Below are 17,739 nucleotides of genomic sequence, written 5' to 3'. Positions count from 1 at the left end.
TTTTTAACAGAGCTGAACCCAACAGAAGGGAAAAATAATGTCAACATAGTTGGATTTCAACACCACATACCGTAACTTGGCAACCTTTTTCACACTAAGTGGATGACTACAGCCCTTTTCTATAAGTGAGGTTTTTTCCCTGATTTTTTTGGATTTTTTTAAATTGTTACCAGGAAGCCAATCCTTTTCATTTTGTTCATTTGGGGGGAGGTGAAGGGGGGTGCCACCTCTGCTTCTACATTTGGGGATTTCTCTGATTCTCGGGGAAAGTACTTGTGATACATACACTGATTTCTTGCTTACAAACATTCCTGGTATGTCAATCAATTTAAAAGATTGTTCCTTTTAAATAAAAAGAAAGGGGGTTAATATCTTGCTGTTTATGCATGATAACTGCCCAAAAGGAAATGAAGTAGGAAGCTGCGTACAGTTTCTTTGAGCAGTCTTTGGACTATCAGGAAGCCCTTACTCTCTTTCTCTAATTCCTTGCTAGTAAAGAAGTTTACTGTTCCAGAAACCTCAGGCAACAATCACTGAAACCTGATGAAGTGTAGTGATGCAGTGATAGAGTGAAAATGAGGGGACAAACAGCCAACTTCTAGCCTCTGTTACCTGGTACAAATATGAGTTAAGATCGTTCAGTTAACATCTGCAAAATGCAGCTGCCTGAAATCAAGAGGGAAATGATGAGACATGCCTGGAATCCCAAGGGATGTACCCAAAGTAAATCTATGTCAGGGCAGAACATAGCATTCAGAGATGTGGCAAGGAAAAACTCAGCCGTCAGTGGACCCAGTGAGCTGACAGCTGCTCGAAGGCGAGGTGAGTGGGAATTTCTGAGTGATTACTGGCAGTGACAGCTTAGGCACTAGGCTATCATTAGGGACAGTCTTCAGTATCTAAAATCAGTGCTCTGGGTCTCACAAGTCCTGGCACCTGTTCCTAGATCACCACTCACCTCCCCAGTGACCGTGGAAGTGTCACTCCATCACCATGAGCCTCAGTTTCTCCTGCTGTAAGTTCTCCTTAATGAAGTGCTACTACTGAAAGGCATCACATCAGAGCCTTACTGATCACACACTGCATCCTGCTGCTTGGCTCCCCATGACTGAGACACGATTCACAGATGGGCTTTGTGCCAACAAAAGTGTGCATATCAGGACCTTATCCTCTTTATGAAATTGATGCACTTAAAACAGGCAGAGTCATAGTGCATGGATAGTTACTTTCCTGCTCTTCACAGTTTTATTTTATTATCTTTGGCAGCAAAAAAAAGAAAGCATTTTTTGTTCAGTGATCACTTATTCCTTCATAGCCCAAATTCAAGTAGTGGTTTTAATACCTTGTATGTTCCTGAAACTCTGGACCCTTTCTCTCAAATCAATGCCTGAATGTTAGAAGTGGTGGATTTGAATTGACTTTGTTCACAAGGATGTTTTGCAGCTTTCAGAGAAAGAAGTTTTCGATTTTACAAGAGAGTGGGGTTTTACATTGAATACATCAAAAATTTAAAAGGACACCATGATAAGGAAAAAGCCATTTGTGTGAATAAAAAACTTAGGTGTGTAGTCAGAGCAGTGGATACATCTTGCTGACCTCCTGCAGCCTGGGTAGAAAAGAATATTTACCAGCTGGAAAAGGCTCATGTGAAGTCTCCTATTGCTGTTAATTAGATGTCAGTTCTACTGCTGGGACAATCTGTACTATAAACAGTGACCTAAAACTGAGGTGAGGAAGGACAGGATCAGCAGCCCATGAAGCTGCTATGGGCCTCTCTTCTGCTCAAGCTTAAAATTGCACAACTGTTTCATTCTTCTCCAAACTCCATGCCAGAGCACATTTCTTGGCGATGAGTTGGGCATATCACAGAATGGGTCAGGTTGGAAGGGACCACAGAAAACCTCAAAAAGCTTTGTTGCAAAATGAAAGGTTTTTTCTGCACTTACTCTGTTGTGCTCAGCTGCTGAGAATCCATTTCCCTGAAATTCTGCAGATGAAAGTGCTGCAAACATTAATGATAGATTTACTAGCTTTACTGGGGTTTGCTGGACTTCTCACTGTCCTCTTAATTTTTCTAACAAGCTCCTTGGAGGACATTAGAAGATGTGCAGAAACCCAATATATTTTCTTCTCTTAATTTCATTCTTTCATCTTTCCTTATGAAGATGAAGCAGATTTAGGTCTTCACCCTTTCTCAGTCCAGTTGTTTACACTTCATCCTCTCGATCACCTCTTATGTATGCCTTTTGAATCCTCCCTCCTACCACATACAAAACACTTGTCATGTGTCTCTCTGTATAGATTCTTGCCAACTTATTCTTCTTCTCTGGTCTGAGTTGCTTTAAGTTCTTTTGCTCTTGTCACACCTCTGAGTACATCCAGAAGTCAGCGGATGCCATTGCTTTACATCTTTGTTTCAGCATTACCAGAGTTTTCCTTTATTCATTTCACTTGCTCTTTTCTTTCATTGAGTCAACCTGGCTCATCTTGATTTTCTCTGCCCTTCATATATTGTATCTACCTCTGCCTCATTTATTTACCATCCATTCTTATCAGGTGTTCACTGTCTGTATCCTCTCTTCTTCTCCTGGCACCAGTGTACTATCTACATGGTGCTCCTGTGGAGCCAGCCTCTCCTCTCCTGAGACAGTCCTGCTCTACCTTCAGTGAGCTACTCCTTGGCCTCCTTCTCATCCAACCTGTGCCTTAACAACTGTCCATGCAGTTTCTCTCCATGAGTATTTAGTCCACTAAGAAGGAATAATGGTTGTTGGGAAACAGCAATGTACTTAATGCAAATGAGATACCAAGCAAAAAAGTTTAACTTTTGCAGGAGGCATTTTTGCCTGAAATGAAGCATTTCTGTGTAATAAAGAAGTTCATCACAGCAGAGACTATGCATTTGCACACATATCTGTACATATTGATGCATGTATGTATGTATGTGAGTGTGTGCATGCAAGTAACATACATCTGTTACAAGTTTGCACACCTGTGAAATAAGTGCACAGTAGAGGTTAAAGTATTCAGTACTGTTGGACACAGTGTATCCTGTACCATACAGATGTATGAGACGGTGTCAGACTGTGTTACAGAGCACACACACGATTTCATGTGTGTATTTTATGTTGGGTTCATGATAGAATTTCTAAAAATGTTTATAGAGGAAAGTCCTGAGGGATTTTGTGCTTGAAATAAATTTTCAGGGGTAAGTCAGGGCATTTCTTGCATGAGAAGACAGAGTTTCTTTTAGGAATGAGAGAGGACATGGCAGTAGAAGAGAGGAATGAGCTTGGGAGCAGGAAGAAACATGAATTGATATAGACAGTGCAAGAATTGCAAAGGGCAGCAATAGTGAGAATGAAGAGCTTGAACTTGACAGTGATCTGAAGAGGTGGATGAGAAATGTGGCAGGAGAAGTGAAAGATTTTAGAAACCACATATTTTGTATGAACCGATATATGGTCAGGGCAGGAAGGCCATCAAGAAAGGGTCAGTCACTCAGGCAAGACTTAACCTGAAGTGCAACATGTGCAGCTGGTATCAGTCAGCTTAAGTACACTAATTTCATTGAAGTCATGCTGATTTATACCAGCTAAGGATGTGGCCTTGCACATTTCAGAAAGGAAGGGTGTCTTATGCAGGTGTTTAAAGGCTAAAGAAAAGAAATCAGGAGAAGCAGAAGAGAGGGAAAGGGCATTAATCAAAGATTTTAACTCTGAGTCATGCAGAAAATAACCCTGCTTCATTGCGAAAGTATAGATTCATCTAGTCCTGACAGTGTTCATCAGGCTTGGTACTGGCCAATTTAGAATATTTCCAGCATTCAGAATATGTACATTTTCCCTTCTTCCCTTCTGTCAGTTTTTTATTCTCTATTTCTGTGTCCCATTTTGGGAACAGAATGCTGCAGTTCTGAATCCTGCCAAGCTTGAGTCTTAAATTCTTGTTGAGTCCTTCTCCTCACTTTCAGCTTACACTGAAGACATGCATTGCTCTGGCAGTGTTTGGCTGCAGCTCCAGCACTCGTGTCTATATTAAATTCCTAATGATCTCTAAACCATGGCTGTTAAAGCAGTTAGGAGTAGCAAGACAGAGTTCTGCTCTGTTCTCCTTTAATAGTCTCCACAGTATAGAAATTGCTTACTTACTATGTTTAGGAGTAGCAAGACAGAGTTCTGCTGTGTTCTCCTTTAATAGTCTCCACAGTATAGAAATTGCTTACTTACTGTGTTTTTAAAGGCTGAGAAATACTTTGCACTTCATTTTAACTTTGAAGCCTTCTACTAAATACAACTAAACCATTGCAAATCCAACAACCAGGAGAACCGTGCTGAAACAGATCTCTTCTGTGATACCAGCTCACCCTTTGGCCATGGGCGATCAGAAGGTGGCATCCCAGCCCTCCCTTCCCCTTTAATGCCTTTTTATTTTCCCCTTTCTGGAAACAGTCTGATGTCCTGAGAAAGTGCAACTCACACAAAGTGTTTGCAGTGGGTCCATAGCTCTTACTGTAATTGCAGTGGAGTCATGTAAAAGCCAAAAAAAAAAAAGCTTCCACTAAAGATGTTGAAAGTAGCTGTAATAACTGTAATTTTTTACTACTATTTTTATTGTTTCTAATAGCAAAATACTTCAAGGCAAGAGCTGAAGTTAAGGTCCTTTGTACCGTAGACTGTAGGGAAGATGAAATCCTCTAAAACTGGGAAAAAATTAGGGCAGAATAGGAAAATATTGTTCACAAGCACCAAGATCGGCACCAAACAAAAGCAGCAGATACTAGACCCAACATAAATAAAAGCTGATCCTCCTTTAGATGTGTCATGTGCCATTAGTCACTGTATCCAGAGGACCACTATTAAGAAGTGCCACCATACAGCTGCACTGTTGTGCTCCGTGTTGCACAGCTGCTCCTGCCTGCAGCTGAAGACAACTCCGTGCTGGATGGAGCTTCAGCCTGGCCACATGCTGCTGCTCCTACCCTTTCAGTAGAAAGTAGCACACACTCGTTAACTCTGAGGACTTACGTTTGCAATATGTGAGACAGGCAAAGTGGAAGAGGGGTAAAGTTTTATTAAGGGAGAATTGAGCAAGAGGCTGTTCTGTGACCTGTTCAGTGTCAGCCAAGAAATCAGTATCACAGCTGGGAGCTGAGCTAAGGTCTGAAGTCCCCAATGCCTGAGTTACAGGATAATGCTTTCCCCTCCATTAGCCACCAAAAATCTGTGAAGTAAAAACAGAAGTGAAGGCATCGAGTTGTCAGGTTCAGAAGTATCTGTTTTTCCATGGAAACCTCTTCCCAGCAACAGCCAAGCTTCTCATCATGCGAGAGCTGTCAGGCAGCTGTTCTGTGCAAAATGCTGTTGCTGCAGCTGCCTTCTGGAGAAGTCTCATCCCACAGCCAGGCAGCATTCAGCCCCATTCCCGGCAATCCAGCTGTAATTCTGCCTCCCCGGTAATTTTTCACTGTGGTCATGCCAGAATCATAGCCTTGTTTTCTCTTGTCTGGCTGTTAGTGGTGATGTATGAAGAAGTGAGAATGACAGCTTAATTTTCATAAGCTAACTTGTGCCTGGAGTAACAGAGACTGAGAGGAGTGCACTTAATCATAACTGCAGGACCAGAACAGAAAATGATAGAGCTTTTGCTGTTAGTTGTGGTATTTTATTATAATAACTCTTAGGAGGAAGAAACCGGCAGCTCAGGATGCTGAATGGTTCAAATCCATTACGGCAGGCACCGTGTTCTCATCTGCTGGAAGGATAGCTCACATAACTCTTTTATGCTTGCCGTTTCCAGAAGGCCATGCTGAGAGGCCACTCTAGTCTATCCTGCCCAAAGAACCTGAGTTCAGACTGAGGTGTGATCTGAGCTGAAGTGAACCTGGTGATAGTTCCTGCAGAACTGTGAGCACCTTGCAGGGAAGGCAGAAGGGTGGCAGAGGGATGGGCTGGTGCATGGTCAGGGAGCTGTTCACCGTCCCTGCTTGACACGAAGCATCCCTTTGGCCACTGCCTTGTGTCTGTAACTTTGTAATACACTAGAAAAAGTAAATAACTAAAGGAAATAGCTCGTGGTGGACAAATACTCTCACACTGATTCATTTAAAAAAATTGATTAAAGGTCTGAGTGAAAGCTTTTGAGTGAATTTTTAGTCAGTTGCAATTGGAAGGACAAAACTTAGGATTTTTTTTGTTTGAATTTTGAGATACATGGAACAATGTAATCTATAGGGTATATATTATGCATCTATATTAGGTGTCATGTTGTTTTGTATTATTTAACATGAGAATGGTTGTACATTTATAGACGTTATTTTGATATCTTCAGATCAAAATATTTGGGGAACCTCTTTCAGGAAATATTTTTGATTTTTTTTTCTATATTGATTCAGAATTAAAACATTTTTGGAAACATTAATATTTCCTATGCGGCTGAAGTTCTGGTTTCTGGATTACTTCTGCCTTAAGTTAAGATCACAGAGACAATGTAAAGGGAAATAAAAATATATTCTTCTTTGGCAGACACAGCATCACTATTCCAGCCTAGAGAAAACAGAAATATAACTAGAGAAGATGGAAAGCATATCTCCATAATTTACTCCAAGGTGGCTTGGGAGACAAGCCATCACATCTGCCTAATAGGCCTTTATGCACCAGTAAGAGTTACAACAGCCTGACAAGTTGCATGATGCTCTACCCTAGGACAGTACATGAACATGTGCACATTCCCAGGCCATTGCAAAAGCAAACCAAAGCATGTTAGCTCGCACATTTTACTGTGCGCTTGGGACAAGCTAAAAGGACGTGTACATGCAGTTATTCCAGCTCAGATGATACACAGGAAGTCACATTATCTGATCCATGTATCTGAGCCCTAAAGCTTACATGATGTTAATTCCTGCCTTCGTCCGTGTCCCATATCAAACCTCAGGGAATACTGGTGAAAGCAAGATTTGTTCTGGTGTCTTCAAAAATAAAGGGAAAATGTGGAAGGAAATTACACAGCTGCAGTAAATACACGCAAACATAATTTCCTGAACCTTTTCCAGTTTATCTTGGCATGAGAAATAATAATTGAGAAATAAGTATTTCAGGGGTAAGTAATTAGAACTGAGATTTTGGACTGGTACATGGGAAAGGAAAACCATTAACAAGCATTAAGATTTTTTATTTTTTCTTACCCATTGGTTTTAAGGCTATAGTCTGTAGCATGTTGGGAAATTTGTGAGGCTAAAATAATGAAAGGAGATTGATGCTCCATGGTAAAGAAGTTTGGTACCTGCTCCTTGCAAATGAAATTCTAACACTTCTTTTGATGGTAGCTCTACTATCCTGAAAAGGATCTGTGGCCTGCTGAGTTGTGAAATGTGCTATTAGATGATGGGCAGGGTCACTCTCTTCCTACCAACTGTGCCAACCCATTCCAGCCCAGCTGCACCTGCATTTTCTATTGTTTGGGGTTTTTTTTCTCATCCTTTACTAGCCAGTGTCATTTCTTATCTTCATTTATTCTATTGCAGCTATAAGGGAGTGGCTATAAACAGGCAAACTTCCAGCATGGAGTCAACAAGTGTTGGTTTAAATTGTGTCCTTCAGCCTCTTTTTGCCTTAGGCTCCTTTCAGCCAGTTGAGATCCCTTTTATATTTCCTCACAGTATATGGCTTGTGATGTCTCATGCACTCTGCAATGTGTTCCATGTGTCTCACGGGTTGAGAGATGCTGTGGTTCATCTGTACGAACAGAGGTGCTTAGGATACGTTTGCTTCTAGCTTGTAATTTCCTTCAGTTGCTTGTGCATTGCACTCTGTTAGTATGACCAGTTTTCACTAGCACCAATGGGTCTTTTATATGATCCTTTTGCTCTCCCCCAGATTTTCCACCTTCTTAAAAAACAATTTATGGGGTCTAATGTGAAAAATTATATGTATGGTATAATAAATATGTAATGGAATAGAAGAGACATTAGTGGAAAATAAGGTCTGATGAGGAGTGACATGTTGTCATTAGGATAGAGGAGGATGATGTTGGAGTGGTGTGGAGTAGACTTGGTAATCTCTCACAGTTATTTTTAGGTTGATTTCCATTCACTCCTTGAATGCTTTCGTAGTGTTCTGGGTTATTTTTTATATGCATTGGCCAATCACTGCTGCTCACAGTCTTTGAAATAGCATTCGAGACACGCTCGGGTTACTGACATTCCACTGAATTACAGATACCACAGGAGAGTATTGCAATCACCTTTCAAGCCAATTAGAAAATTGAATTAATCATATCTGTCTTCATGTCTTGTTCTCAGCCCAGCCTTGTCTTGGGCCATACTGAAATTTTAGTAATACAGCTGTGGTTCTGTGTAAGCAACATATAATGATCATTTCAGGCTTTCAGTACACTGCTGTGACCATACACACAATTTTATGAGCATAGCTGGGATTTGAAAATGAGCCTTCAAAGCATGATGCTTAATTGCTTTCCCAAAAGGTTGCAAAATCATTTCCAGTCTCAGTCTCAGTACCAGTCTCAGTGCCCTCACTGAGCATGTCCCTCTTTCAAAGCACCATTCCTTTTCCTTTCTCTGACTAGATCCAAATGCAGTTCTCCCCTTCCCTCTGTCCTCTGTTACCAGAGCATCATTATAATCACTTCTCTTATTTACATTTTATACACCACATTTTAGGATACATAATTAAGTCCTTACCTATACAAACATTCATATTTTCGTTGATTTTTAAGCAGTGCAAACCTCCTAGACGCATTTGATTTAAAATACATTTTACTCTAGCTGAAGCCAGCTGCTAATCAATGTAAGATGAACTAAAATAAAACTGAAGTCATAATTTCTATGCAGCATTCTATACAGGCTTACCTAAATGACTTTTAAATTACTCAAACTAAAATGATGTAACTTTCTTATGTCGGTAAACTCTTCAAATCCAGTATTTTTCTGAGCAAAAGGGGTTTCCTTTGTGACTGAGAAAAAAAACCCCTGAAACTAGTAGGGGGAACATGGGAAGAGGATAACTTGTTATACTGAGCCTTGTTCTTCAATTATATTATCTCCATCAGAGTATGAACAGATCTTCATTTTAGATGATCATTTTACCAACACTTAATTCTCACTAGGAGGATTCTCCATCATTGTATTCCAAAATCAAGCAGCATTCAGATTTGTCTGGGTGATATATTTCTGTCAGCGTGACAAAGGTTCCCACAGTGTTTAATTACTCAGACTAGCCAGGGAAGAAGGGAAGAAATGAGCCGTGTTGAATTTGCTGTTCCAGGCTTGCTGTCTTGTTACCTAAGCAGCTTCTTCGGAAGGCATGGAAGGAAGGCAGCACCCCAACTTCTGCCTTCTCTTTCCACTGGTTGTCCCTCTCCAGATGTCTTGTGTGTTTTCCATTGATTGGCTTTTATCTTATGATCTTCTTGCAATTTGGTCATTTTCCAGGGCAGCAAGTTCTTGGCTTAGTGGAGAACCAGAGTGATTGGTATTTGGGCAACCTTTGGAAGAACCATCGGCCCTGGCCAGCGCTTGGGAGGGGCTACAACACAGGTAGGACCTGAGGGTTTTCTTTGAATTAATGCTTGCATTGACTGTGCAGTCAGTCTCCTGCTACAGAGAGTGTGAGAAGTGGTAATTTGCCTTTCCTAAGCTACAGCTAAATTTATCTTTTGAAAAAGTAAAAATGATACAATTTTTGGTGTTTTGAAGTTTTCGGTCTTCTGTAAGTGGTATTAGAAAAGATTGTGTGACATCCTTTGGGGAAGAACAGAGCTTTTATGCAATCTGATAGGTCCACAGCACATCTCCTATAAGATTTCTGTCCATGATGATTCATATATAGGCCCAGCAAGAGGGAATGAATAGTGTAGGAGCTTTGGGGTTCAGTCTGGACTGGGCGTAGACGAACACAGTGACGAGATCTCTATAGTCAGATCTTGGAACATGCGGTTTATTGCAAAGGGCGTGGGTATAGGGGCACTGCTTAGAGCTGCAGCTGGCAGCTCTGAGCAGGCCCAAGAGAGCAAGAGAGTAAGCGGGTAAGAGAGAGCAAGAGGAATGAGAGTGAAGAAGAAGTGATGAGAATAGAACGGAATGGTGAAGTCCTGGTTACAATACAATAAATCATCTTCTGTACTGAATATTCTAATTGTCACTAACCAATCTAATACAAGATACAAATCCTATAGCATTTACATACAGCCTATAAGAGTTCTTATATTACCATAGAGTGTTACATCTTAACTTCTAAAAACTACTCTTTGGACCCCTTCTGCTGAGCTAGTAGGGTCTGCTCTGACCCTTGGACCTGCCTGCAAGCAGAGGGTATTGTTCAATCAAGAGGGGATTACCTTCAGTTGGCCATACCATTGTTTTCCAGTTGTTCAGTAACTAAGACTTGGTATTTCAAAAGTGGCTTTCATTTCGATGTCGCCTGTAGTTTTCATATTCCCAAAATCTTTTGTCAGGCAATCATATTTATAAGGCTTTCCTGTTTCATCTTCCCCAACAGAATAGGAATTGAGGTTCATTTTCTGTAGAGAAGTAACATCACAAAATGCTAGCCCAATGAAGATAATAACTCCTGCAGGACAGCAACAGGGTCATAATCGTCCTAATAAAATGCAAGCTACTGGCCATCAATTTCTGCTGCCATGAGAAAGGAATAAAGGCAGTAGGTCAGAGAATTTATTAGGTTACAAGAGACAGGTCTTCCCACTGATTTTTGTTTGGTATGTGGGAAAACTTACCAGGTGCATAAAGAACACACACATGCATCTAAATCATTTCAATGCTAGGCTTTACATGCTGATGCAGTGAGTTAGGTTCCCTCTCTCTTTGTAATAAAAGGACAGAACAGATGGTGAAGCCTCCATTTGGAACAGATGAGTCCATTTAAATATCCCTGCACTATCAGGGAATTATTCACCATAATAGTGATTTTACTTCACAGAAATACATTGGATTGAATTAAACAGACTAACCAGAAAAAAGATTGAACAAGTTGTGGTTGGGTCGTCTGTATTTCTATATTCCTATGTATATTTGTGGGAATCCCACTAATTTTTGTGAATTTGTAGCCTCTGCAGAGCTTCTCTGTTTTCTGGTAACGTTCAAAGGAATAGCTTAACAGAACATAGATTGGTATGGATACAAGATTTTGGCAGAATAGGTTGTTTTCCTGACTCTTCTTTGCCAGAATTGCAAATAGAAAGGCTGGGTCTGCCCACCCCTGTTCCCCAGCCCCCCAAAAGCATGAGACGGAGATAAGTTTCATGGATTTTTCCTGAAATCGGAAGGCTTTTGTTAACACAACTCAACTTGTTGGGATCAGTTCAGTTCACTGTTACACCAGAAAGCAGTATCTTTTGTCGTACTGAGACATGACCACCCTCCATAGCTACTTTCTTTCTGCTGTGTTTTTGCTTTTTCTTTTCTGCCATTTTAATGCTGGCAGAGAGAAAGCTGGCACAACCACATAACATCAGAATAATGCAGTAACGTATGGTGGGTAGTATAAAGTATATATAGAGATCTAAAATGCTAATGTTAAAAAAATTCTGTAAGGCTTTAATTTATGTTGTCTTAACTTACTGTTCCACATGATTTATGGGAACAGCAAATGTCAGTATATCACATAAATCTTCCACTGAAAGCAAAAATAATCAAATATCTGCAGTCCTTCATATACATTGCATGTGTTAATCCTTGTATTAATACATACCTACCAAGCCATGCATAATCCCATAATCCTGCAAATGATTTTATTTTTCTCACAATTTTCTTTCTTCACACAACTCACCTTGTAGTTATAAAAACTTTTTTTTAGAAAGAAGCCAGCAGGTAGATAATGTATGGAAGATTGACAAGTCATTGTAAGAAGTGGTATGTTGTTTTTTCAAGTATGTGGAACCAGAGGTCACTGAGTGAAACAGTGCAACCTCTGAGAAGTAAGAAATTAGGTTATTGACAGAATCAGCACCATTTAGTATAAATTTCTTGATTGAATTAATTGTTTGCCTGAGTAATCTAGCAGAGACTGGAGGTACACATTTCTCAAGGAAGATGAAACTGGAGCTTGTTTGATGTGTTCAGTAAATTAAAATAATTGACACTGAATGCAACAGTGTGGCCAAGGAGGATTCAGAAAACTAAATGGGGGTGCACTGAAAAGAGAGGCAATATCTCTTAAGAAAAACATTCATGAAAGGCAGTGGTCCAGGAGGGGGAAGGCATAAAAATTCAGGTGCCTAGAACTGTACTTAGGAACACTGAAAGGGTCCCCAGACCCCTGAAACTTTAATGAGCTAAACAGAGCTGGATCAAGGGGAGGCTCTCAGGTAGACTTTGCTTTTGCTCGTGGGAGAGTGTTTACTGCAGACCTAGGATACAATCTTAAGAAAAGAGATGTTTATGTGAGCTTCCTCAGCCAGACTTAACCCTGGAAGATTTGATTCAGAAGCACCCCTCAAAGTCAAAATTGTTCCACTGCTTCCTCACAGTTTAAGAAGGAAATAATTTCTCTTTCTCTCTTATCTTTCTATGCCTGAGCCTCTTTGGACAACATATAGGTTGGGAGAGTCCCAGAAGACAGATGCATTAAAGGCAAAAATGTGTTTGTTCCTTCTCCACTGGTTCTTTAAACCCAGTAAGCATTTGCAATCTCCTCTTCCTGTGTGCCCAGGCCAGATCTCCTGACAGCCAATACAGATTTTTAAGGAAAGATTTTATTTGGTTGTTTTTCATTCTTCCTCATTTGCAGAGGCAGATAATCCAAGTCACACTTTAGTCCATGATAATATAATTGTAAGAAAACCAGACCAAACTCAAAATCAGTTCAGTGACGATTTAATTAGTGTTTAAAATGTTCTTAGTTAGAACCGTTCTTTATTTGCGATAACATTCTCTTCCTCAAGCATTTTAAACACAATTCTTTCTGTACCACAAAGATTTCCAAGTTTTTTTCTGTACTTCACTGGCAAGCACTCAGTAAGCTGCTTAATCAAATGCCCTTTTTATATATCATCCACTCCATGTTGCTTGTCTGCACTGAGTTAACTCTTCCAGATTCCTCATACACTAGTTCAAGCACACTTCTCTTGCTATGTAACTATATTATATTTCACTGACTAACTCTGCTTTTGACAGTATTGCTACACTATGATTTTTCTTTTTACAGATGTTAAACTGATAGCTCCAGAGTTGCACTGTACGGTTTGATGTTCATTTCAGGAGTAACAGTCATCTTAGTCCTCAGAAAAGTATCTTGTAAAAGAAATTCTAAACGTAAAAGCTTTTAGTACTTTGTCTGCCTTATACTTTCCATCATGGTGGAGAATAGCTTTTAAAAGCAGTCTCTGGTGCCTGTTAAGACTCCGGGCCACTTCTTCAGGAGTGTGAATCACCCCTGGCTTCTCTGGCTTTAGTGCAGCAGACCCAACTTCCATCAGCTGAGAATGGACCCCATGCCTGCCAAATGGAGCTTTAGGATGAATCTGTAATTGGGGTGCCAGGGGGTCATTTTTAAAAACTTTGGCCCAGGGGATTTCAGACTTCTAGACTACACAAGCCCATCCCGAGGATTTGAGGCTCATCTGAAATGCACTGCCTCAGTGCAGCCACCAGAAACCGTAAGGAGGTGTCTCAACAGCTTGAACTGAGAATTCATACTCCCACACTGGGAGATGTGACATTACCAGATTTGTGGATTGGGAACAGAAGGGAATGGCTAGCACCTAACGATTACTAGGCTACGTGTGTGCTGCGCCTTATTACTCCCGTGTTTGTAATGACTGGAAGAGTGCTAGAATGAGTCTGTCTCCTTTATTGTTTCCCTGAAAAAAAGGACCTGTGGAAGTTGAATTGGAAATTGAAAGCATATGTTACGTCATTTTTGCATAGTATTTAACAAATTTGAATGAAAAGAGACAAGGGTAGAACAGACTGTTTATGTGAAATTAGTCTGGATCACATCTTGTGCTCCTTCATGATGATATTGTGCATCCTCAGTGCAGAAAACAAATGACTGGTAAAGCAGTGCAAAATGGGCTGTTGGTAGTCATGGCACTGCCTGTGGTCCTGCTCCAGAAACCTGGTAACAGCTTTCAGCCGAGCTCCACAGGCTCCTGCTCATGGCATTATGGTAATTGTACTCATGTATGCTGGCTGCTTGAGAGAGGAGGATTCTGTCAAATTGCCTCAGTGAACAAAGAAGTCAGAAAACTCATGGTTTATAGAACCTTTTCAATACCCCCCATCGTGGCCTGACAAAACTTGGCTATGCCCCCTCTAAAAGCCATTGCAACATTCTTGTCTCACATTAGTTAAAATATTAGTCATGTTTAGTACGGGAGCTGCTGTCATTAGGGTTGGTTGAAAGTACAGGAGCCTTTGCAAACAGATGAAAAATGCATTTTAATGATTAAAAAACCCATGTCCAACACTGATGACAAGTCAAAAAGCAGCACTTTCTTCATCTACTTAGGTTCACACTGTGCCAGTTTTTTGGATTAGATTACTCCTCCTTTAAGACACTGGGAGTTTACTCAGTAAATAGTGTTATCAGTGCAAAGCATACTGATACACGTGAGCTTTATACACGTAAAGGTGCATTTATAAGTACAAGTATTGTGCACATTGTCCAGGTCGCAGTTTAGGAAGTGCCAGCACATGGTTGCTTTTAGTCTCAACAGGAAATACCAGTCTGTTTGTGTCAAAGGTGGGAAGCTAAAGTGATAATTCTGCTTTTGATGACCATATCCTTATCTTTGTTGTCTGTAATCTGTAGCTTGCACTTAAAAATAAGCTGACTACCCTCAAAGAATAGCTTCTTTTCCAGTCTTTCTCGTGCACTTTCTAAAGCATGTGATGTACTGAGAACTTGTTTACAGCACGCTTGACATTTCTGAAATGAGGGTCAATATGTATTTGATTTTTCTAATGGTGCCTCTAGTTTGAGAGGCCTGTGCATGTAGTAATGGCATTACTGTGGCTGAATTAGTCTACTGTTCATGGCATTCTCTCAGGTACATCCTCTACTTCTTAAAAATTGAATCTCTCAGCCCCTGTAATAACTGTCCTTTTAAAAAACACCACCAGACTTCTTTTGAAACACTGAAAACATTTGTCTCTTAAGAAATACGTGATTTTAAAAAGTGCCATTTAGACAGCCTATACCAGATTCTAGATGTATTGGAGTAAATAAAATGTGTTTCTTTTTAGTTGATTAAATTGTCCTAGTTTTGGGGGTTTTATTGGTCTGACCTGAGTCCATAATGTAAAGTTCTCCATGTAATGTACATAAATCAGGCATTTAGATGTAGCATTCCAGTGTAATGATTTAAAATATCATTTTGAAGTGTTTTATTTTTAGCTTGATCAAGGCAGTTCTTTATGTGAACATACATACCTTGATCAGTAATTATGTTGTCCAGCACTCTGAAATGCCCTCTTTATTGTAGAGGGACAATCATTAGCAGGTTAAATTTAGATGAAAGACTTGCACATAAAAGCTTAATAAAGACATCCAGGTGCCTAAACCGAGAACAAAGCCTTCTATTATATGACGGGAGAACTCCAGACAAATGCATAGTAATAGTAAAACCAGTTTTCTTCTGAAGTGCAAGTTCACTTTCCAGTTTCTCATTGTGCTCATAAAAGTGATTGTGTAAAGGCAGTTCCTTTTTGTAGAGACAGAGACAGCAGTTTTAGCCACAGTCCCAAAGCAAAGAAAAGAGGTATCACAGCTGGACTCCATCTTTGGACTCTTAATAGGGAGCTTGGTGCCTGTCACAGAAAGTAGCAGAGTAACTAAGATGTCTTTCTACCCCCTGTGTCAAAGCCATTCCCACTAAGAGAGTGCCAACAAAACCAATTGGATTTGGTCATAGTCAGATCACCCTCTTAGGTGCTATTTGCTACAGAAATCACTATGCTTTAATCATTTTTGTGTTAGGGCAAACTAAGTTCAGGACAAACCTTTCCTCTTTAAAAAACCACCAAGAGACTTTGAAAGAGAAGAATCTGCAAAACTGAGTGGACACAAATCTCAGAAGAAGCAGCTTATTTCTTGCCTTTCCTCATTGTCTTTTTTGTCTTTATGTTCAGCTACATCCTGACTTTAATTGTTCCTGCTGTAGCTCCTCAGCCTTCCCTTCTGCACTCTCTTTGTCAAAATGAACTCAGGGGAGGACAGGAGCACTGCAATACCCTCTACACACAGATCATCTCTACACAGTAGTTCTCAAGTCACAGACAGTGAAAAGAGAAGCTTTCCCAAGTAGAACTGTTGAATTATAGGCAATTTAGGTCAGAAAAGATCTCCCGAGGTCTTTTGGCCCTCTTCCCATTGAAAGTCAGCTCAGGTTGCTCAGGGCCTTTTCCAGCTGAGTTTTAAGTGTCTTCATGGATACCTCTCAAAGCAGCCTGTTCTTGTATTCAGCTACTATTTTTCTATTCAGTAAAAAATAAGAGAAAAAATTGGTAATATGTAATTAGAATTTCCTTTGCTGCAGTATGTGTCTGTTACCTCTCATTCTGTCCCTGTGCATCTATTGGAGTGTGTGGCTCCATTAAGTAGTTTTAGAAAGCAACAGGAGATCCCTCAACCTTCTCTTCCCCAGGCTGAAGAAGGCCAATTCTCCCAGCTTCTCCTCATGAATGCCAGGCCTTTAACTGTTTGGGTTGCTCTCTGATAGATTTACTTCAGCGTGTCAGGGTACTTATTTGATTGAGGAATCCAAAACAGTACTTCAGATCTGCTCTTACAAGTGTTGAACCAAGAGTGGTAATCATTTCCCATGACCTAAAGGCTCATGTGGCCCAAGACTTACTGCTGGCTCATGTTCAGCTTGCTGTCCACCAACTCCCCTAGAACTTCTCCTGGAAAGCTCCTTTAGATCCACTTGTCCTCCAGCCTGTACTCTCCATTCAGGAATATCCCATTCAGGACTTTCTGTTGAATTTTAGGAGCTTTCTCGTACCCGCTTGTCCACCAGCTTGTCGAGGTCACTGAGTAGCAGCCCATCCCCAGGGTATTTGGGCAAGGCCCCCAGTTTGGTCACCTGTGAGACATTGCTGAGGACACATTCTATCCCATTTCCATCTCATTAATCTGAGTGCTACCCAGTATCAGCCCCAGTACCAACTCCTGTGGAGTACCCCTTGTAACCGACCACCATCTGAGTGTTTATTGCTGAACACAACCCTTCAAACTTGGGAATCCAGCTTTGCAGGCTCCTTCTAGTGCACCTATCCAAACTATACCCCACTTTGGCTATACGAGCATGACAGACAGCTCCTTAGGCAAATACATCCCTGCATTTCTGTTGTGAACCTAATCCTTGTCTCTGTTACTAGAAAATAAGTGGTTGTGCAGGAAGGATTATGTTTCCTGGGGTTTTTTAAATGCTGTAGTTAATTCCCAGGCTTTTTCATTGTGTGCTGCTGCTTCCGTTCCCCTTATCCGTTTCTTAGAATGTTCTATTCCTCCTGAATCTCAGTCAATAAACTGCCCATTAAGGGGAGAGAAAGGCAAGAGGAAGTTTTATGGTTGTTTCTGAATACAAAACCCCAAACCTCTTTGTCATCCAAACAGAAGGAAATACCTTTCAGGTGGTTCAGCCCTGAACCACACCTCCTCTTTTGTTGCTAAGGTGTTGAGTGAACACCAGACCCAGAAACTATGACAGGTTCTTGCTCTTTGTGCCCATTGTTACAATTAGTCTTGTGGACTAATT

At 40.6% G+C, this 17,739-nt stretch overlaps 1 protein-coding gene across 3 annotated transcripts in view; it reads left to right on the top strand.

Moving 5' to 3' along the window:
• LARGE1 (LARGE xylosyl- and glucuronyltransferase 1) overlaps nt 1–17,739 on the top strand; it is a 274,450-nt gene that overhangs the window by 198,942 nt on the left and 57,769 nt on the right. For all 3 annotated transcript variants that reach the window (XM_032105181.1, XM_032105182.1, XM_032105183.1), the window contains one exon: nt 9,449–9,553. In XM_032105181.1, coding sequence (XP_031961072.1) covers nt 9,449–9,553 — 105 coding nt within the window. The remainder of the gene's footprint in view (nt 1–9,448; nt 9,554–17,739) is intronic.

Source organism: Corvus moneduloides, chromosome 4 (assembly GCF_009650955.1).
Source record: "Corvus moneduloides isolate bCorMon1 chromosome 4, bCorMon1.pri, whole genome shotgun sequence".
In the NCBI taxonomy this organism is placed as follows: Eukaryota; Metazoa; Chordata; class Aves; order Passeriformes; family Corvidae; genus Corvus; species Corvus moneduloides.
The sequence above is the reverse complement of the archived record's forward strand: the minus strand, read 5'-3'. Positions and strand labels throughout refer to the sequence as shown.